Source organism: Cucumis melo, chromosome 8 (genome assembly GCF_025177605.1).
Source record: "Cucumis melo cultivar AY chromosome 8, USDA_Cmelo_AY_1.0, whole genome shotgun sequence".
Taxonomy (NCBI): domain Eukaryota; kingdom Viridiplantae; phylum Streptophyta; class Magnoliopsida; order Cucurbitales; family Cucurbitaceae; genus Cucumis; species Cucumis melo.
This window is the reverse complement of record NC_066864.1, coordinates 16,483,089-16,506,152: the sequence shown is the minus strand read 5'-3', so window position 1 is coordinate 16,506,152 and position 23,064 is coordinate 16,483,089. Positions and strand designations below refer to the sequence as shown.

At 32.0% G+C, this 23,064-nt stretch overlaps 1 protein-coding gene across 1 annotated transcript; it reads right to left on the bottom strand.

Annotated features, from left to right (window-relative positions):
• Positions 1 to 4,142: 4,142 nt before the first annotated feature.
• Positions 4,143 to 13,767, bottom strand: LOC103499511 (thioredoxin reductase NTRC). The gene is made up of 10 exons (XM_008462533.3): positions 13,482 to 13,767; positions 12,065 to 12,266; positions 11,835 to 11,940; positions 11,268 to 11,533; positions 9,373 to 9,652; positions 8,126 to 8,233; positions 7,845 to 7,934; positions 7,594 to 7,698; positions 6,268 to 6,398; positions 4,143 to 4,549 (listed from the first exon to the last, which is right to left on the bottom strand). The coding sequence occupies exons 1-10, from the start codon at positions 13,708 to 13,710 to the stop codon at positions 4,489 to 4,491; spliced, it is 1,578 nt and encodes a 525-aa protein (XP_008460755.1). The 5' UTR covers positions 13,711 to 13,767; the 3' UTR covers positions 4,143 to 4,488.
• Between the last annotated feature and the right edge of the window lie 9,297 nt (positions 13,768 to 23,064).

The window sequence follows — 23,064 nt, the reverse complement described above, 5'->3', positions numbered from 1 at the left end:
CTTCATGTTCTGTTCTTCAGTTAGTTTGTCTACGTTTCTTTTCTTTTTGTTCTATGCTTCATAGGAAAAATAGTATGCATGTTTTTACACAGTACATATATATCTCTAAACAGAGAACATTTGAGTATTTTGATTGCTAAAGTACCTTCCTTCTATTAATAGGCTTGAGTGAAGATGAGAACAAACAATTACTGCACCTTTCCCTAAATGAACAGCTCGACTTTGTACGGTGGAATCCTGCCAACCAAGATGAGGTTCTTGCTCAATTCATTTCCTTGTAATTATGTGAATACAATTTTTACTCAATACATGGCTATGGTAGTTCAATGAATATTCTAAATATTGGTTGTTATTCTAATATATTCTGAATTCTAAAATATAGAACTTACCTATAAAGTTCTGAGCATCTTGTATGGTTTTTTTTTTTTTTTTTGCAACTTAGGGCCTGCTGCAGTATGGACAATGACTTACTTGTAATGTGTTGGAATCATATGCTAATGTAAACATTCCTATAATGTGGGGTATCTTTTATTTAACTGTGTTGTAATGCAACTTCATTGTTTCTACTTTGAACCCCCATGAATGTGCATATTGTTTATGCTAAAGCTGATGTTGAATCATGTATTTATTAGTGGATTCTTCCTATATTTTCTATTTACTAACTTATGTTCTACTTAGGTGGTCTGTACATCCATGAAAAGTAAGGAACTATCATTATTTTATGTTGTTCCATTGTTAGCCGAGCACATCTATGGAGGAACTCTGTTAGCCATGTGTACCAATGATTTTATATGTTTCTATGATTGAGCAGAGAGCAGACTGATCCGCCGTATTGATGTAAATGTGAAGGTTGGTACATTTTGCAGTTGTTAGCTGGTTTTCCATTTCTTTTACAATATGGTTCTAATTTTTTTTACGATTAATTGACTATTTTCAGAACCTTTATTGGGCTGATAGTGGTGATTTGGTGGCAATAGCCAGTGATACATCATTTTATATCCTGAAGTACAATGTAAGAATACTTGTTACGCCATTAAGAAGTCGATGAAGTTCAATTGTTTTCCTTACATGATCTGAATCTTGCTTCATTTGTGTTGTTTGTTTCCTTTTCCCTTTCTGTGTTTTGTTTCTTCAGTTTTGGATTACAAGGTTTTTCTGTTTTGATGTCTTTTACAGGGAGTTATCACTAAACAAATGACTGCAATAGAAGAAATGGTTGCAAGTGAGTAAAATTAGCCAGACCCTCATCTTTGTGACAAGATCTTGAAGTTAGTCATTTGAGAAGCGTTCTAGTTTGCTATTAGTTGCAGTTTTAGTTATTGCTCTCTCAATATATTCTTTTTCTTTTTTTTTTTTTTCAAAGGATGATCAGTGTAATAATTAAGCTTCATAATTTCTGTGTTTGGATCCATGTTGTATATAAATGTACACATTATTAAGATTTCATTTTGTATATGTACAAGTAAAAGATTTCATTTTTAACTATTTGGTGTCATACAAAATGGACAATAATGCAAGGATTTAATAAAAATAAATTTGAAAAAACGACATTAAAGACATCGTTAATGTCGGTTTCAAAACGACATTAAAGACAACTTTAATGTCGGTTAAAAAAATTAAAGACATCTTTAATGTCGGTGGAAAAACGACATTAAAGATGTATCATAAACGACATTAAAGACATATTTAATGTCGGTTATCCACCGACATTAAAGATGAACCGACATTAAAGGCCTTCAATAACACCTTCAAAGATGTCGGTTTATAACCGACATTGAAGGCCTATAACCGACATTAAAGATGTCTTTAATGTCGGTTATAAACCGACATGAAAGCCCAACCGACATTAAAGCCCTTTAATAACGCTCGCAAAGATGTCGGTCGCCAAGTGACATTAAAGGCCTTTAATGTCGGTTTTAAACCGACATTAAAGGCCAGATTTCTTGTAGTGATATATTCAAAACAAATATCTTATGATCATTAACAACTAGTTTTATTACATCATATATTATTGGATCAGATTAATTGGGTCTTCAAAATATACCAAGTTTTATATATAACATTATTACAGTTGTTTATTGTATAATATGATATATATACATGCAAAATAATTAATATCTATTTGTATATATGAGAAAGTACGTAAAATATATATTTTACTATTATGTAACTTGCTAAAAATATATAATTATTATAATTATATTTGATATAAACATGGTATATATTTGAAATTATTAACTAAACAAAATAAGTGCACGATATAACAATTTTATAGTATATCATCTTATATACAGATATATTTTCCTTTTTTTAATATGTTTCTCAACACCAAAAAAAAAAACTATTGTATATTTTTGAAAAACTATAGAATTGGTAGAATAAGAAAACAAAAATGGTAAAAACGTACTTAAATTAGTACAAAACTCGAGTAACAGAAAAACATACCGACGAGAAAAAAGAGGAAAAAATCATGTAAAAAAGTATATAACAATGACAACAAAAAATAAAAACAAATGGAATTTATATGAAAAAAATAAACCAAATATTTACAAGAAAAATAATATGTATTGTTTCACATTAAATAAATTGAATCTCATACAATTAAAAAAAATGTGTATTATTTCACATTAAATGCTCCAAACTAAAATGAGTACAAAATAGAAAAATCGTGTATAAAGAATGTTAAAAAAATCGTTTAAATTGAAATAACAAAATCTAAACGATCGTGTAAAAAAAATAAACGATCGTATACCAAAAGAATTAAAAAAAATTTAACCAAATCTAAATGATTGTGTACAAAAAAATCTTAAAAAAATAAACAATCTTGTAAACAAATCTAAACGATCATGTACCAAAAAAATACAAAAAATTACGTTCAGTCGAATCTAAACAATCATGTACCAAATTTTTAAAACAAACCGTTTAAATTTGACTCCAAATCTAAATGATCCTAAGCGATTGTGTAGCCAAATCCAAACAAAAAATCTAAACGATTGTGTAACCAAATTAGACGATATAGTTAAAAAAAAATAAATCATTTAGATTTAACTAACAATCTTGTACCAAACAATAACCAAATATAAACGATCATATACCAAATATATTATGTACATGATTGATAGTTCACTTCTTATATTTTCCATTATGAGCCTATAGACTTTTTTCGTTTTTAAAATTATTATATACAGCATAAATATTTTGCTGCTTTGTTATATTTTTTAAAAGATCCCTATAGAATGCTCAATCAAATTTAAAATTAACTAAATAACAAAATTATTTTCATTTTTTTCTTATATTTGTGTCATTACGAATTTCTTATTTTTTAAAATAAAATTTAAAAAACAACTAAAATTAGCGAGATTATAATAGCCATCTAGACTTAACTTTTGTATAAAATAGAAGTCCATTCTCTTTTATGTAAAAAATTGTTATTTTAAACTTTTTATATAATTTAACCTATATATTTAGGTTACATGAGTTAAAACTCTTTGTGTAATACAACCTTGTATGTGTATGTGTGTCTGAAGTTTAAAACATATTAAATCAATCAAGAACCTATAAAATACACAACTAAAAATGCATAAAACTACACGAATATGAAAGTTAAGCCTGCAATTCAACACTTAAAATGAATGACAAAACTTTCTCAGGAATATACAAACACAGAAACAAAGCCTATAAAAGAGGCAAAATAACAAGAATGAGCCCCAAATCCAGCGAAACAAGACCGAAAGCTTGATGAGTAAAGGATTGCATTAAGCAGACAGCTATTAGTTGAATAAAGATTTAAATACCACTTTGGTGGCTGTACTTTTGGTTTCAAATCATTTTCGTCCTTTCATTTTTATTTTTAAAAAATTAGAAAAAATCAATCTTTAAAAGTTCAAGGACTAAAATGAATCAAAGTTGAAAATATACAAATCAAGGTAAACATTTAAACCTACGATAAACCAAAACTATGCGAGTAAAAGATAAACCAGAACTACAATAATAGGGAGCAAAGTAATATTTAAACCTACAATAAACTAAACAATACCAAAAAAGCTTATACGTAACACCTTTTATGTATTCTACAACAATGTTTATGCATGTGAATGAGCATTATATTTTAACAGGTTTAACTTTAATGATCAAGAGCCAAATAGAAGAATGAATTTCTCATGTATAATTGAAGGAATCGAACCTTATTCATCCAAAATCTACAATCAAAAGGAATATGAGGATGAAACATATCAGTCACAAAGTCATCCCCTCCAATGAATGCCTGTATCTGCACATGAAGAGAGTTCTTTTTTTTTCTTCTTTTTTTTTTTTTTTTTTTTTTGGTTGCCCTTTTTTCAACTCTGTATCTAAAATCTACAGTGTAAAATTTGAATGTTACAGGACATGAAATATTCTAAAAGAAATTTTTTTTCCACTTGGCTTATTAATTAATACAAATGAAACAAAATTGAAGGCAGAAGAAGAAGGGCAATGAACTTAATAACCTCATTTGTTTGACTCGATAAATTCTCTGTACTCGCTCTTCATTTTGACTCCAGGAATATTCCTACATAACCAACCATTAAAACGGAACATCGGTTAGAGCTAGACCACTATGTGATAATTAAATATCTACAAGTCATATAATTGTAAAGAAGTTATCGCTATTTTTGTAATAAAGTCCTTGAATCCTTACAGCCTAAGATTTTCAAATCATGTACTATGTTCGATATGGAATTTGCTTTTAAACATTATACTTGCCTCCTCATAATTTCTTTGATATTTTCACTCTTGTTAAAAAAAAAATAATTTGCGTTTTAGCAAAAGCAAAAGAGAAAATTTTAACACTTATCTTTTTGGTTTTAATAATTTGTGATGATTTCATTTTCCCTTATTTCTTTTGTTACTTGAGCTTACCTTCACCTATCAGATTAAGCTTTTGGGTTAACCGGTGATTTAAAATGATACCAGAGTAAGTGGTTGGTCCTGTGTTCAAGTTCCTGATACTATCTTAAATCACCAATCCACCAAAAACTTAAACTTAGGGGTGAAGGTAAATTTAATATTGGATCATCCAACATTTTTTAACTCCACTTCCAGGGTCTCTTTCCTTTTGAACAGTTTTATATCTTTTCATAATACCACTGAGAAGTTTATATGTTGTCAAACATCTATACATACACACAGACATACACTTTTTCTAGTTTAAATTGTTAAGTAGTATTTTACATTTAGAAACAAAAAACAAAAAACTAAAGAATTAGTGTTACTGTTTACCAAACAAAATTTTTTTATTCACAATCTACTTTCAAATATGTTTTTAGAACTAAGCAAATTCATCACGCTGAGGTTTTGAGTGTTTTGATTCAGCCCAGCTAATATCTCCATCACGATACTCATTATCCAGAAGTTAAAGGGTTATTCCATCCAAGACTTGAATGGGGGGGAGTTTTATTGTTTCTTTTGAGTTGTTCTCTTCTTGGGTACTTTCTCTAACCCTATTTTCAGAAGTTTCTGATGTTCAGTTGCTTTTATTTTCTTCTTTTTGCTAAAAAACCCAACTTTCACCGAGAGAAAATGAAAGAACACAAGCATACTAAAAGGACCCTCAAAGAAACAGGGTTCAGCTGAGCTAACTAAGATATATCCTAACGAATAGTCACGAGAGACTTTGAAATCCAAGTCCAAACGGAGACATAAAACTTCACGGTCACTAGGGTCCATCTCCAAATCTCTAAATACTCTTTTATTTCTCTCACCACAACACCCACAGAATAGTGCACGACCCTGCTTCCTAAAGAATAAAGATGTCATTTTCTTAATGAAAAGTTCAATATATTTTTTTAATATTAAAAATAATAATAAAAAAAAACCTAAACTAAGTCTCAGATGTCATATTCAAGAAGTGAAAACTGGAGGACAAAGTAAGAAAGAAAAAGAAGAAAAGAAAAATGTAAAAGGAGCACAGATGCCTCACATCTAGAGGATGAATAAATGATGAAGTATATATTCAGTGAAAAGATACGATAAAAGGGCATAAACGAGTGTGAACAGTAAATTTTATAGGGCAGTAAAATCTAAAAGTGACCACCAACATGATCTCATTCTACATTAAAAAAATGGTCAAGAGAAAGGCAATGTGAATCCACATGTGGAGTTCATCATATAATGGCACCATTTATGCATCAGATATGATATGTATATATACATGCATATAAATCTGTTTGTGTGTACATGCATATGTATATAATTAACATATATGTATTATATATATTCATAACAGACCTGATCATCTCCTTATTTTTGAAGAACTGCACGCATGGAGTACCCATAATCCCAGCTGCTTCTGCTATTTCTTGGTCTTCCTCAATATCAATTTCAACAAAATGCACACTTTGATCAAATTCATCTATCACCTGGAAGATCACATTCGTGAGGAAGGCTACCAAGCATCAATAATTTGCCATGAACATCCTCAGAATAATAAAACAGATATCAGTGCAATTTATTGTCTTTTTTAGAATAAAGAACGATTTCATTGAATGAATGAAACAGGGAAAACCCACTCTTTTATAGGTGATTACAAGAAATCTCTCCAATATAGAACCATAAATTTTATTGCCAAGCATGTCGAAACAAATAATCAGCAGTTTATCAACTGCTCATTCTCTCTACATGTGCAAACTTTATCAACTACACACTCTCTCAAACCCTCATTATACTACAGCAACTAGTCTTTCAGAATTAACCATATCATTTTCCAGAAAATTGGAAAGTATCAAATGCAGTAGCTGTCTGGTCTTCAAATTTTACTTGAGAGGTACCCAGTCACCAACTTTTCACTTTAATTGCAAATTTAGGTCATTATACCAGTACATGAACTAGAATGAAGATCATTGTTTGCAAAAGGCTCATTGATCGATTAGACACAAAAATAGAAATAAAAAGAAAAGGAAAAAGAAAAAAAAAACATCAATAGATGCTACTGCTACACATGTAAAATCATAACAGATCTCTTTTGTTTATTTCAGTTAGAGACAGCTCTTTTAATTAAATGGGGATACTCATTCAACTTATTGCTGATTGCTGTAAGAAATACCAAAAAAAAAAAAAAAAAATGAATGAACCTACGTTCTTAAAGTCACAAATTTTTAAAACTACACTAACCCACCCGAACCAATTGGTAGCTTTTCTCAGTTTAACAGCCGTTATTTGAGCTACATAGCCAGATACTGTTCAATGAAGAAGATTTATGATACAAGCTTCTTCAACTTTATGGGAATGTTTCTACCTACAATACAAGCTTCTTTCTCCTTTTTTCTCTAACCTCTAAAAGTATGAATACTCGCTTATGCCCACCTTGACCAATCTCATGCGAGATCCACAAATCCAACAAAATTTAGTTGTGAAGATCCTCAATTTATCTTAAAACATGAAATGGTGAAATTATGTAGAAGATTAATTTATGACAATCAGAACATGATATGCATTTGAATTTATCCTATAGCACAAAAATGAAAAAATTATTTCCTATAGCAGTCACTCAAATAATAATGTGGGCTGGATGGATTGATCCTACACTCAGACAATGAGCAGTTGGGCATTTTCTACCTTGCTGAGAATTGGCTTCAGAGTCCTACATGGGCCACACGTTGGTGATGTGTATAGTACACATATAAGCCTGGGGCTTTCATGGTATAGTTTCCGAAGAGCATACTGTTAAAACAGGACGTAAAAGAGATTAAAAATTCTGAGTTAATGACAAATAACACATTGAAAGCCTCAACCGTAGAAGAATAAAATGTTATATATCAAAAGATTTGAAACATAATTGCCAAAACAGGAGATAAAAAAATGCATACCTGTCCTTTATGCTTTGTAAGAGTGATGTCAAAACCTTCTTGAACGTCTCTGTCCGTTGGTTCCTTCTTCTGAACCTCTTCAGTTAGTGGCTGCAAAAGCCAATACATGGAGGATCATGTCAGTGGAATAGTGTCAATAGCTATTTGTGATAAACCTGCAGAACAGAATGCCTTCCCCAATATGCACAAGAACAAAACTTCGTCACATGTTAAGTCACTCAAAGGTCAAAAAGGTTTGAGAAGAAATCGACCAACCAAGCCACTTCAAAAGGTTTCAATACCTGGTGGAACTCAATAAGAAGATTCTCGTTCACAAGATAGCGTTCAACTGATAAAGCAGCTACGCATCCTGAACCAGCAGCAGTTATAGCTTGCCTCCACTCATGATCCTGAGAAGTTACATAGAAACAAAGTCAAAAGACAGATACAAGTAAGTGTGAATCTCATTTTTCAAAGAAAAAAGATCGATTGAAATTCGATGAACTTAACTAGAAAACAGTTTTTGTGCCACTATCTCACATCATGACTAACACTATATGAACATGCTCAATTTTCCCTTTTTTTTTTTTTTTTTTTCCGAACAAGAGACAATATGAAAATGCTCAAGTTGCTGACACAGTTCTCCAAGAAATGTTATCCTTACCTCTTTAGTTGATTTTCAAACATCAAAAGCTAATGCACACCACAATACATTAAGACGAAGTGATCCTGAAACTAATATATTTATTCCAAGAGCATGCAAATCTACTACCTGGAGAAGTTTTGAGTTTCCCTGGAAACTCAATAAAAGTGACACGTTCATTCTTCTCAAAATCCATGTCACAAGCTAAGCCATATTGATTTAATTGCATAAATGATTAATTGAACAGAAAGAACAGAAAGTTCACATTGTCTATGAAAGCAAGAGTTATATGTGGATCTTAAAACTAAAATAATCAACTCTATTTTATGAAAAGGTTAAATTGATTATCAACTTGTATTCTTTCCTCTCAACCTTCAATGAATAGTTCTTCCTCTTCCAAAATAAATTGAATTTTTACTACGATTTCCATGTAAACTATATTTGTTTTTGCAGATATATATGTTTTTACTTTCAATTTCATGTTTAAATTAATCGGCATTTTCTTGGTTTGGTTGTTTGGGTTTAACCAGTCTTCTTGACTCTTCCTGGTGTTCTATATCCAAGTCTTTTGCTGATTAATTATTCTATTTAAGATATTTGTTCAAGTTGGAGCGTTTTTTTTTTTTTCCAGTTTAATTATGTACTCTTTTTCTTTATTTTTAAGTTTTATCCTTGTGTATCTTTGAGCATTAAACTATTTTCACCATATCGGTGAAAAGTCTCTTTCATTTTCAAAAAAGAAACTTCCTCAATTTTTGTTCTATCAAAAACTGCCATTGGGTACTACAAAACATCAAATATACCCATATGCCTCTGGAGACAATTCTGACACAAACAAGAGTCTTAAAGAACCCTTGTATAAGCAATAGCAATAAAATCAAGAATGCACTTCCAGGAGGAGAATACCTGCACATCTCCAGCTGCAAATACACCTTCCACAGAAGTTTTTGCAGTACCATCTTGCACTAACACATACCCAGAGCTATCAAGCTCAACCTGGCCTTTCAGTAACTGGCTGTTCGGCAGATGACCTATTCCATAAAATAAACCCTTTGCCTCAAGCACAGATTCTTCCCCAGTGTCAGCTTTTCGAACTAAAACACCAGACATTTGCCCTTTTGTATTGCTGACAATGTCCACAGCCTCCGTGTTAAAGTGCAAGGTAACATTTGGGCAGTTGAACACTCTGAAACATTCGCGATAATCAACCTGTTAAACAAACATTCAGGGAGTTGAAAACTCACATACAAATTGTTTATTGGTAAACCTAGAGACAGTTGGGAGTCAATAAAAAAGGCTGTAACTTGTAAGTCCAAGTACAAGGCGAGACTATTACGAGTTTAATTTATATTAGAAAGAAGAGCCTACAAAACAATGAAATTATTGTTATAGAACTGTGAAGAGGAATCAAAAGTTACGTTTTAAAGACACTCTAACACGTACCCAACCTAATGAGTTTCCAAGATTTTCACTATCCTCCAAAGACTCTGCACAGAGTTGGCCAATAAAGTTTGATTTTCTTCTCTTTGCTTATCAGATCACTTAATAGGTGTAATCGTAGGACTTCCTATAGCTCAAAAAGTCACCCATTCTAACGTACATGATACATTGTTTCCATAGACACTTGATAATCTAAAAAAATGTCAAATTGACCCATCCTCATTCATAACCAAATAAGCCATATAGAAGTAATAAAAACCAAGTCAATACAAACCAGTTGTACAAATAACTAAACACACCATCATCCTTCAATTATGAATATTTCATCGTGTTTTTTAATTATAGTAAAATTACAAGTTTGGTCTTTAGACTTTCAACTTTTAAGCTTGTATCAAATAGATCTATGAGCTTTAAAAAGTATCTAATAGATCCCTAAACTTTCAATTTTCTGTCTAGTAGTTCTCTAAACTTTAAAGTATTTATTAATACCCTGAACTTCCAATTTAATACTAATAAGTCTCAGACTTACTTGAAATCTTTAAAAATTAACTCATCTTTTAAACATAAAATTGAATTTTTGTCTCGTAGTATCCTAAATTTTAAATTTGGTGTCTAGCCATTAGGCCCCCAATTGTGCATCAATATCATAGGAGAGGTAAGGGTGTTTTGGGGAAAGAAGTTGTTGAGGGAGGGGACCACCAGAAATGAGAATAGGGAAGAGTATAAATAGAGAGTTTTAGGGAATGCAGCAGTTAGTGAGTTCTTTGGTAGAAACCTTCTCGAGAGTGAGAGGTTGAGGGCACAGGCAATCTCCTGTGATTGATGTCTAGGGTTTGTAATTGTCGATCCATTTCCTCTTAATAAGCTTGATACCTCTCATTAGCGTGCCCATTTATTTTAGAAAGTCTCAAATAGGACATCCGTTAATTAGACACAAAATTGAAGAACAGTCAAAGACCTATTAAATATTTTTTTAAACTTTAGAGACCAAATAGACACAAACTTGAAAACTTGGGAATTGAACTTGTAATTCAAACTTGAATATGTGCAGCATCTATAAATATTTATTAAAAGGAAACATTACACAGGCTACAGGAAATGGTTATGCTATTTTGAAAATTTAAAGTTTGAAGTGACCAGTAACTACAATCCACTAGCATGGAGTAGTAGCCACAAGGAAACCCCATAATAATTTCTAAACACTTTTGGTTTTTCTCTTTCCAGAGACACGTTATAATAAGACAGACATGCAGAGAAAATGTCGAAACTCAAAAGATAAGAAATTCCTACCCTAAAAGTACACGTTAACCAACTACTACAAAATAAAAATGATCCATTGCCAAAATATTTAATAGACATACCTATCTTGCATTGCTTTAGAAGCCCTAAGTTGATCCTTCCGTACAAGTAAATGAACATGACGAGCATACTTAGTCAGGTACAAGGCTTCCTCAGTTGCTGTATCACCTCCTCCAACAACAGCAAGTACCTGCCCTTTAAACAAGGGTGATGCTCCATCACAAATCGCACAAGCACTAATTCCCCTACTCCAAAATTCATCTTCACGAGGTAACCTAAGTCGTTTTGCTGTTGCTCCTGTTGCATATATTACACTATGGCACTTAACCTGAAATGTTTAAGGAGGAAAAGCCAAAGAAGAAAATCAGAAAGAAAAGGAACACCGTGCATTTTTTTAACACCAACACAGATTAATGACATGAAATAATTAATGAAATGCATCCAAACAGGAAAAAGACTGAAGTTGAAATTATTCTTTGATTCTTTGGTAACAATATGAAAAAGTGGAGGAAAAGTAATAGATAAAGAATGAGCTGATGATTCAAAATAAAATAAACATAAAACATCTTGAAGAGAAAGTCAAGAATTCAGAGTTTATTCATACATTTTGATAGAAAATAATCCATCACCTTGCGTTCACTACTTTGCACAGTAAACGGTCTATTCTTTAAATCAATAGACTCCACATCTTCCTGAAATAATTCGGCTCCCCATCGTTCTGCTTGTTTCCGCATCCTATCAAATATAATATGAAAATTATACCAATAAAACCTCTACCCATGGGTATACCCAAAGTCTCTTCCATTTTGATAGAAGACAAAGAGGACCGAAGTATTTCCCATACTTCATATTACTTTACCTGTCCATCAGATCTGGACCAGTAATTCCATCCGGAAACCCAGGAAAATTCTCGACTTCTGTAGTAGTCATTAGCTGCCCTCCAGGAACACCACCTGCTTGGAAACCCTCAAACACTACAGGTTTTAAATTTGCACGAGCTGCATATATGGCTGCAGTATATCCAGCAGGACCAGAACCTATGATTACCAGATTCTCAACTCCTGTTATAAGAAACACATGGTCACTCTCACTACCTTATGCCAATTACACCTCAGAATTCGAACTTCCAACTCCTCAACATCTTTTTTTTCTCTCTTATTTCAATCGAGTAATTATATTATGCAAAGTGATTGAAGAAAAACCTTGCAAAGTAGAACAATTCCAACCAAAATATTACGTAGAATTGCAATATCATATGTATGATAGTTATTAAGTTTATATGTCAACCAACTAAATTGCAACTACAATGTCTACATTACAACTACGAAGAGAAAGCTAAATCAAATGCTGGTATGAATAAAATAATTTTGATATCTATGTGTCTTGGAGTCAGCTTTCGGGCACCTTCGGTACAGGCATTGAGATATATAAAATAAACAAGCACAGGTAAGTCTAGAACAACAACTCATTTCAGCTAGAAAAGAACAACTATCCAAACTACTCAACAACTAAGTTACATACATCAGCTTACATACCAGCAACGGATCCAGAAATCTTATTTACGGGGGCTTTATAGACTAGTAAAAATAATCTGGAAAAAAATGCAAGTAGTATGCTTGAACCTATGTTTGAAGGGGGCTGGGAACAGTTTTACCACCAGGCTAACTTCTAAAATTGGTATTATTTCAGTTATATATATATAACATAAAGTACATAAAGTTGAAGGGACTCAAGCCACCTTCGTTCCTATGCTAAATCGTGCTACATACTTTCTGTTGGACAAGAGGAAACCACGGACTTCACATCAGAAAATTTCAATATCAAATTCGAGCAATAGAAAGGAAAAAAGAAATAAGTCCTAACTCGATTCTCTTCAAAATGACAGAAAATTTAGACAAGATATGCTCAAGAAGCTTCCACAGCAGCAGACAGTACAAAAGAAACACACAACACCGGAAATATGAAAATACGAACTTACAAACAGAAGTAGAGCACAAATAAACACATTGTACAAATAATCTAATAAACACATGCGCCATTGAGTATAATATAATACATCCAAAAGCTGGAAAACTCGTAGGATTTCACATTTGAAAACATGAACATAAAATTAAAATTCATATGTCGAATATCGTCAAAATCGAGATAAGGCGCACGAAACTTGAGCTCGACTTGAAAACACAGTCACACAACTTACAAACAAAAGAAATACAGAGATGAAGAGAGATAAAGAGAGTGGAGTGAAAAAGGAAAAAAAAAAAAAAAAAGGAAGAAACCTGGAGAGGGAGGAAGGTCGGAGGAGGAGGAGGAGGCGCGAGGGCGAATAAGAAGAGGAGAACGAGAGGAGGAGAAGCCGGTGGAGCGGCTGGGAGAAGAAGGAGAGCGGCGGGGGAGGAGGAAGAGGCGATGAGGAAGAAGAGCATTGGGCATGGCGGAGGAGAAATGGTGGGAGGAAATGGAAGGGGAGATTCCTATCTGGAGAGAAGAAGAAGCAGAAGCAGCCATTTGAGTTTGAGACCATACAAACGAAACACCCGGAGTTAAATGCGATGCGATACGACAAATTGGATTACATTACACATCTTTCGATTCCCTCCTCAACAGTCTGTTTTCATGTCTGGCGATTGTCACACACGCGCTCTATTTCTTTCTATAATTTTTGTTCTACTTCATTTTTTAACTTTTGAAAAGAGCCTACTTTAATTCTAATATTTAGTTAGCCTCTTAGATGTCACCTATATATTTGGATGACTAGTTCTAAATTTATCATATTAGTTAAATTTATTTATTGTAAGAATATTTATCTGTAAAGTTTGTTTTCTATATGGGTTGTTCTTTTTTTAAGTTTATCTCACGGATTTTATTTTGATATGTTCATTTTTTTTGTTATTATACTTAATGTTTTCTTGATTTGCCTCAAGATTCTAATTTAAAAACAAAAATAAAGGGTGGAAGCTCGGAGGAGAAGCGAGAGTTTTTAAGAAAAAAAATAACAAAATTAATATTTTGATTTATTTAATTCAAATGTGTTGATTATGTTTTTGTATAAACAAAAAAAATTATAGAATAAATTAGTAGGTTTTTTTTGGACATTTATCAATTTATATTTGACATCTAATCAAATGATTTATTAATTTATTCGCTATTTATAACTATAACCGTAACCACTTAATACCAAATATTGAAAATATTTATGAATTTTGTACTTTTGTTCAAAATTATTTTTAAAGTGTCAATAGTTCTATTTAATACTACTTAAAAATGTTCAAAAATCTCTTAAGGTAGTTATTAAACTGTTAGTTTTTTTAAGAAAAATAACTTAGTTGCTCCTTAAATTTTGGATATTGTATCTATTTAGTTTGGGTTAATTTTCATAAATGTAAAAAAATATCAAAATATTTACGGTCGTGTAATAAAACCTATAAAATTACCATTTTTTAAATATCGTAGGTTTACCCTCCGTCTTTCTTCTCTGTGATTTCTTTCATCGTGTTCCTCTGTGATTTCTTTCATCGTCTTTCTTCTTTTTCTTTCTTTTTTTTCACTGCAATTTCTTTCCATCGTTTTTCTTCTTTTCTTCTTCTTATTTTTACGTTGTTTAATCTTTCCATCATTTTTCTTCTTTTTCTCTTCTCCTTTTTTTTTCTGCTGTGATTTCTTTTCATCGTCTTTCTTCTTTTCTTTTTTTTTTATATCGTTTAAATTTGGGTAACCAAATCTAAACGACCATGTACAAAAAATTGCAAAAATTTAAAAGATAGTGTATAAATAATATTGAAGAAAATCATTTAGATTAGAGTAGTCAAATGTAAACGATCGTGTAAAAAAGGTAAACGATCATGTAAAAAAAAATAAACGATCGTGTACCAAAAGAATCTTGAAAAAATTCGTTCAACTAAATTTAAACGATCGTGTACCAAATTTTGAAAAAAAATTCGTTTAGATTTGGCTACAATTTATTTTTTCAATTCTGTCGTTTAATTTGGCTACATTTAAATTTGGTTACACATCGTTTAGGGCCAAATCTAAACAATGTGTAACCAAATTTAAACGTAGCCAAATTAAACGACAGAATTGAAAAAATAAATTGTGGTCAAATCTAAACGATCGTATATCAAATATATTACGCGCGTGTTATTGATGACGTGGTTGACAGAACATTTTTTGGTATTTTTCACAGTGGGCCTGTGGGCTTTTTCCATTTTGGGAATTGTTCTATATGGTGTAAATATTTTGCCGCTTTGTTATATTTTTTAAAAGACCCCTTTAGTTTTTAGGTTTTAAAATATTACAATTTTGGAGTTAATTAACATAAATGTAACAAAACATAGACTTATTTACGGCCTATGTAACAAAAAAACAAAAGTTTGTGAATCCGGTATAATACTTTCATAATTTCCATATTCGCCCTTGAATATTGCGAATAGTTCTATCACTTCTCTTTCTTCTTCTTTCTTCTTTGTTATTTTTTCTCTTCTAGATTTTTTCTCCTCCTCTTCCAAATTTTCTTTATTATATTTTTAAACGATTTATTTTTCTGTTTAAATCTTCATTTTTGACAAGATTCTTTGAAGCTATTTCACGATTGTTTCAATATTTTTCTTTATCTTCCTCATATTCGAGAATATCAAAATCGTTTAAATGATGAACACGATCATTTACTATTATTAACACGATCGTTTACCATACTTAACACGATCGTTTAGTCTCATGCAAATCCAATTTGCATTTTAATTTGACATTTAACATATACAAAAAAAAAAAAGTTATTTGGTGGCTTGATTTAGCAAGAACGACAAACTTGATTCAACAAGTTTTTAGCTTAGTCATGTAACCTCACTAATTAAGGGAGTTCTCCACCAAATAAGCCAAAGGTCAACATTTTGACCTTTTTTGTTGACTTGATCAAAGTTTGACCAAAAAATCAACCTTTTGACGTTTTGAAAATTTTCCAAATTCGAACTTTCATCTTTTTAAAAAATTAAATTAATTTAAAAATTAATTTTAATTTAAATAATTAACTAAACAATTTAGTGGCATGTCATGGGTCATTTCTGTCTCTCGCTAGCTTTTCTGAACCTCTAACTTTGCCTGAAATATTAAACATAGAAAAGAGTGAGTATAACATATATTTAGTATGGGACCTACTACTAGTCCCGCTAAGTGGCTGTTAACTTCCCATTAGAAGGTACTAAAAACTATTGTGTGTCTGATGGAACACACGCAATCTAGTGATCATGTAGGAACACTCTCATCAGTCGATGAACTTGGAGGAACACACATGATATCATGCTGTAAGTGGTCCCATCAAACGTACACAATCATAAATTTGTAAAAAGTGGTGATTTCAAGGACACCATATATGTAGGTACACATCCTAACAGCCAAAGTTAACAGAGACACCGCAATCCAACGCGTAGCAAATATCATAATAATGACATGAAATATCAATTATAAAGTCCATAATCATGTAATTAATGTATCATGCATAATCATCATCATAAATATATCAACCATCAACTACATCATCACATTATACATTTTTTCTACCTCGATGCATAATATTAAATACATCCAAGCTTTTAAATTCATGTTTGAGGTCCAGATTATACTACATCATCACATTATACATTTTTTCTACCTCGATGCATAATATTAAATACATCCAAGCTTTTAAATTCATGTTTGAGGCCCAGTAGTATAATCTCTTACTTATGAGGTCCAGTAGTAGTAGTAGTAGTAGTAGTAGCAAGCAGCAGCAACAGCAGCACAGCACAGCAGCAGCAGCCAGCAGCAGTAGCAGCAGCAGCAGCAATAGTAGTAGCAGTAGCAGTAGTAGTAATTGTAAATAATAATATTATTATCATTATCATTATTATTATTTCCTTTTCTTAATACTTTTAAATAAATTTCATTCATTCTCTTTCCTCATTAAACTCTAGTAGTAGTAGTAATAATAATTGTAAATAATAATATTATTATCATTATCATTATTATTATTTCCTTTTCTTAATACTTTTAAATAAATTTCATTCCTTCTCTTTCCTCATTAAACTCTATCACATCAACTTTTCTCTTTTTCCAAAAAAATGATAGAAAAGCATACAAATTCAACGGAAATAGGATTGAATAATTACTCTAATTGTAATTAATTAACAAAATAACCCTAAAACCGAAAAAAGGTTAAAATTAGGGTTTTTAGGAAAAACTTACGTTTGAAGCTCCAATTGATGCTTGAACCACCATTAGGTCCTTTGGACTCAAAATCGAGTTGTGGGACCCGTTGGATGAAGGAAAACAAGAGAGAGAAAAAAATGAAAAATATGGAAATGAGTTGGGTTTGATTTTTTTAGGAAAAACTAGCCCAATTTTGTTCTTTAGAAAATAAGTCAACCTTCTTCCTTGAAGCCCTAAGAACTCAATTTATAAAGGCTTTTCATGCAAGGTTGCATGTGCATGCAAACACATGGGCCAATAACATATAACCCACTAACTATTATTGGGCTTAATGTCATTATAGTTTGCTAATACCTAGCCCACTATAGTTAGTGGGTTTATCCAAAAAAATGTTGGAATTTCCCATTAACTTTAGTCAAAGGGTAAAATTGTCATTTGGTCAAAGTTAAACTTTGACTTTTCAAACCAAAAAATCAACATTTTGACTTTTTATAATTTGTCCTTCTTGACTAATTTTGACATTCCGAGCATGAATCTGCATTTATTTTCTCAAGATTCAAATCACATTTGAATATATTGCCGGCCAAAGTTTGACTTTTTAAAGTCAAAAGTCAACATTTTGACTATTTCCATCTTTTACGAGCTTTCGAGTATGAATCCACATTCATATATTTAATATTTAAATACCATAAAGCTCTATTAGTAATCTAAAAATCGATGGTTATATCACATATACTTGTCGATTTCTCTCTCCTCTCTTATTTCAAACAATTCGACTCATTCCATCATACTGTTCTAAGTTAATTCCGTATGAGCTGGCAGAGGAACATAATGGACCTATAGATCATGGGCTTCAACGAACTGAGATTAACTGGCTAAACACTTTTAGACCAAGCTAATCAACATTCATTAACTAACGAGTCATTCCATTAAAGTCTTGTAGTTGCACTCCCCTCACTATAGATATATTTCTGTTCATCTGATATAACCATGATCAGTTAGTTAATCCTTCACAAGTTGTTCGTAACCTTGACTGGGTCAAAATATCGTTTTACCCCCGAGGCTACATCTTGTTCCTTAAGTCCCACTGATCTACTATTGAACAATTGGTTTAAGATCCAACCTATAAATCGAATCCCTTTTGGGCCAACAAGAGGGTGGGGCCCCTTTGTTCAAGACTTGGATTCAGTCTTTAAAGGAACAACCTATCTACTACCTCTAAAGCGAGTAAGAGTGAATTCCGTCTTGCACCCTATGTTCCCAACTATCCACTCAATCTTATCCCTGAAATGGGAGGCTTATTGGGCCAACGCTAATGAGTTGCCCTCACCTATGCAGATCTAAGGATAATCTCGTGTGAACAGGAGTTCATAGCTAACTCAGGATTAAGATTAAGTTACCTAGGTCATCAGTAATCGAGATCATAAAAGTGACGATTTCATGATTCTCTCTGATGTAAACCTTTTACATAGGATGTCCCCACTTTCACGTCTCTACATGAACGATTCAGAATTACATCGTTTGTATTAACTACAAAGCGGGCCGCATCCATAGTATCTCTGAATCAGGCGCCCAACCTTTATTTATATACTATAGACTATTTAGGCTATTTACTCGAACTTAATCCATATTTATGTCTCTACATAAAGTTCAAGTTTACTCAAAATAGCCTTGGGATCTTAGTTTATTGGATTTAAGATTATACTATTCAATTTCTCAATGACGATTTTATTGAATAGAATATGATTACAAACTACGAGTTTTAGGACATAAATTCCAACAAAAAATAATACACACGCACACGCACATGCACAACATGCACAGTGCACACGCACAGCGCACGCGCGCACACACACTCATCCAATAAATATTTAATTCCACCAAAATAAACAATTCTCATTCAATTAACTAAAATTAACACAAAAAAATTTCATCATAATTAAATAGAAATTAAAATAATTAAATTCAAAATTACCTTAATTTTTGGGGCATTACAATTATATTCACATTCGACTGTCACTTTGCATAATTTTATTTAGTTAGTTTTTCATTCTTAAGTAGTGTGATTATTGAGGAAGAGATGCTGGAAATAAACAAATAATGATCATATTAGTTATCTTTGTTTTTCCCATTACAAACAATCCAATCAATTTTGCAAAAATAAGAAATCAAAGAATCCTAATGAAGCTAAAGATTAGGTTTTTGCAACAGTACTTTAAAAGTTTAGAGAAAAAACCATCGAAGAGTGATCAACTACTTCTCTCCTAAATTGAGACAATCTCAGCTAATTACTAATGTTAGAATAACTCTTATTCCTATAGTTCTCAACTGTCGTTATTCAGTTGTTAAGTTGTTCAGTTAAGGATTCATCAACTAACTTAATTTATCCTTCAAGTGTTGTGACTCTACCATTTTTAAATAATATTAGGGGTACGCTTCAACAAGCTACCGTAAAGAAAACATCTATTGAAGATTAATCTAAGAAACCTTATCCATTTATGGAGTTTGTAGTGTTCCGACTAATTCTATGAGCGTTCCAAAGGAATGGTCGCTCCAGAAACGATGCACAATGGACCATAAAAATCTCAAAGTGCAACCCTAGTGATGGAGACCGTAGGATACGTTGACACACATCCTTTTTCCCACTTACTAGGAACGACTTTTCCTATTTACCTTGTTATTAACCCATGCAAACACTTCTCGATGGGAGGCCGTGTCTAGGGAGTGATAACTTGTAGAAATACAAGTTATTATAGTCTTTTAGAGAGAATAATGAGACCATAGTGCATAAGAAATGTGTCAAAATGCGTCAAAATGCGTAGTTTATGTTGTAAATTCATAAATATTTGGAAATACACTTTGCATAAGCTTTTATGTTTGTTTCATCATGTTTTAAGCGTCTAAGCGCAAGATTATGAACAAAAAAAGAAGCTAGTGAATTGTAGAGGAACTCGCACGAAGACTAGGCGAGAAAAGGTTCACTAGAAGACAAAAGTGGTAGTTAGAGTTGATGTGACTTAACACAGAAGTAGCTTTCGATGCTGACATGTTCAAGAGATTAGATTTTCCACATAAATCTACCTATGTAAAGGACTCCATCACCATTAAGAAAAGCGTTCATGCATGAAAGGGCTCAACCCTAGAGAGTGGTGGGAAGGAGTAGCCTTTGCACTATCTGTAAAGTTTTTCTTAATCTTATCCAGTCAGTCAACGAGTGAAAGCTTGAGGTTGAGTGAAGAAGATCCCATTCTCATCTTCCCCTAACCTGTAATGCCATTTCTATTCTCTCTATTTTTGTATATTTCGTTATAATGTATTTATTCATATTGTATAGTGGCCTAAGGCCTATATTTTTTAATACATTGCATTTTTATACTAGTTTCGATCCTCCGTCTCCTTACTGTTCATTTGTCCTTGTGTTATTAGTAGCTTAATATTTATGATAGATTCTTGATAAGAGAGTTCGTTTATATTTCTTATTGTGTTAGCTGAGCTATTTTCATCACTTGGCCAGTGTATATCGCCAACTACCCAAGAGGATAAGTAGCACGGATATAGCTAACGCACACAAAGAAGAGTTTGGAGACAAACTCCACCTTGGCGAGATAACTTCCATCATTTTTGTTCCGAAAGAAGAACAAGTGTGGGTATTAGGTGCCGAGAGGTTGTCACCCTTAAACGAGAAGCTCTATAAGCCTTGTAAGTGAAGCGTTCTAGATATAATTTGCTTGACGCAACTTGGTCATTTGGATCCCAAGAGGTGAGCAAGTGTCGCGTTTAAAGACACCGCGAGGTGCTCGCCTTAATTATAAGCTCGTTAATAAAGCTATATCACATCAAGAATATTTTGTTACTTAATCGTCTAGTATTGCATAGACTTTCCTTCATGCCCTTCTTTTATGCAAGTTAGTTCATAATTCCAGCTCACGTCCATGTTAGTTTTTCTTTACAGATTCTCTAGTGTAGATAAGTAGATATAGTTTAAACTTACACTCATTTACAATGTATAGTTTAATCTTTTATACTGCCTAAACGCCTAGTGAACCCTATAAGCTTTGATATTAATTCCTTGTGTTTGACTCTAGATCACCTAGATAAACCAATTGTTTCGCTTACACTTGGGCAAACAATAGAAAAACTTGTACACGACGAGGACTTAACAGTATGTGATGAATAGACAACATTAGGAGCATTTTGCATGCAATGATCATGTCTAAATGCATAATGAAGAGATTCATAAGAAGCGCCTTGCATGCAATGAGCTTGAATCAATGAAACATTATGAAGAATGAAATATACACATACAATACACTAACATAAGCAACAGTACTATTTTCAAGCCACATCATCAATGTTGTTTAGAATTAAGTTAATGCATGCATGACACTCCATTTTACCTCACTAAGTCCATGGAGTTAACCAACTAGATCAAGTTGTAGGCATGATTAAGTGAGATCGACTCCTAACAAGCGTTGACTCCAAATAAATCCAAGTAAGGAGACAGGAAACCAAGTATGAATCTCATGGTGTGAACTCTTAGGGACGTGGGAGTTAAAATAGATGTGTTATGTACCCCAATTTTCTCCCACTGAAGTGTTCTATTATCTTAGAGTTTTTAGGGTACTTAGCTAAATTTTGGCTAATGAATCTAAATCTATGGCTATCATAACTCTTATAATAAGATTTTGATACTAATTTTTCTAGGTGAATTAAACCATTTAATTAAACCTAATGACATCACATACTGAAATATCATTTCAACTTAGGCTTCGGGTCCGTTCCCAGATAAGATGTGTTCCATAGATTGTCAACTTAAGTACTCCTAGTCTTAGAAGAACTTTATAGGTAGAGTTCCCTTACGATCTAACATCCTATTTGTTCTATTTAGTCATATTAAATCTAAGATAAGGCTAAATTCTAATCTAATTATAATTAATGTGATCTTAGGGTTATTTAATTTCAAACATTTTAAAATCAATCCAACTTATCCTAAGATCCTATGTTTACATGCAACTCTTTATTATATGTTGGATAGTTTCTAAGAATTAATTTTATAACAATTTATAAAACTAATAATGGGTCCTATAATCATGCTTTTCTATTGTTTTAAAACATATTAAACCATACAATTTTGCATTCATGACACTAATATAACATTTATTAACATAATACTTATATCAATCAAACATGAAAATCAAGCATTAATTAAATATAACTTTTAGTATTTAAAATCATGTTTTTCCAAATTTATATTATTAATACATCAAACATATGAAATAACTTATGAAATTAATATTCATGTATTAAAATTTGACTTATAACAAGTATAATATATTAAAATGTATGAATATGTGCTTAATTTGTGAGATTTTTCTAAATGACATTCATAAAACATTTAAATAACAATTAAACTGGTAAAAATTGGTTCTGCGATAAAATAAAGTAATACATTACATTAATTTTAGCTAATTATATCCTAAAACAACTTCTAAAGCTTTAAAATTGGCAAGAACAGCTTTGAACCAAGCCCTAATCTAAGAACTGCATAGAAAATGCAAGACCAGCCACGAACCAACAAGTCAAAAGTGAACCAACGCTTAAATGCACGGAAAACGGTCAAAACGACGGCAAACTTAAGCTAAATAACTGGACTACACCAAACTAGAGCCAACATCGAGCTCA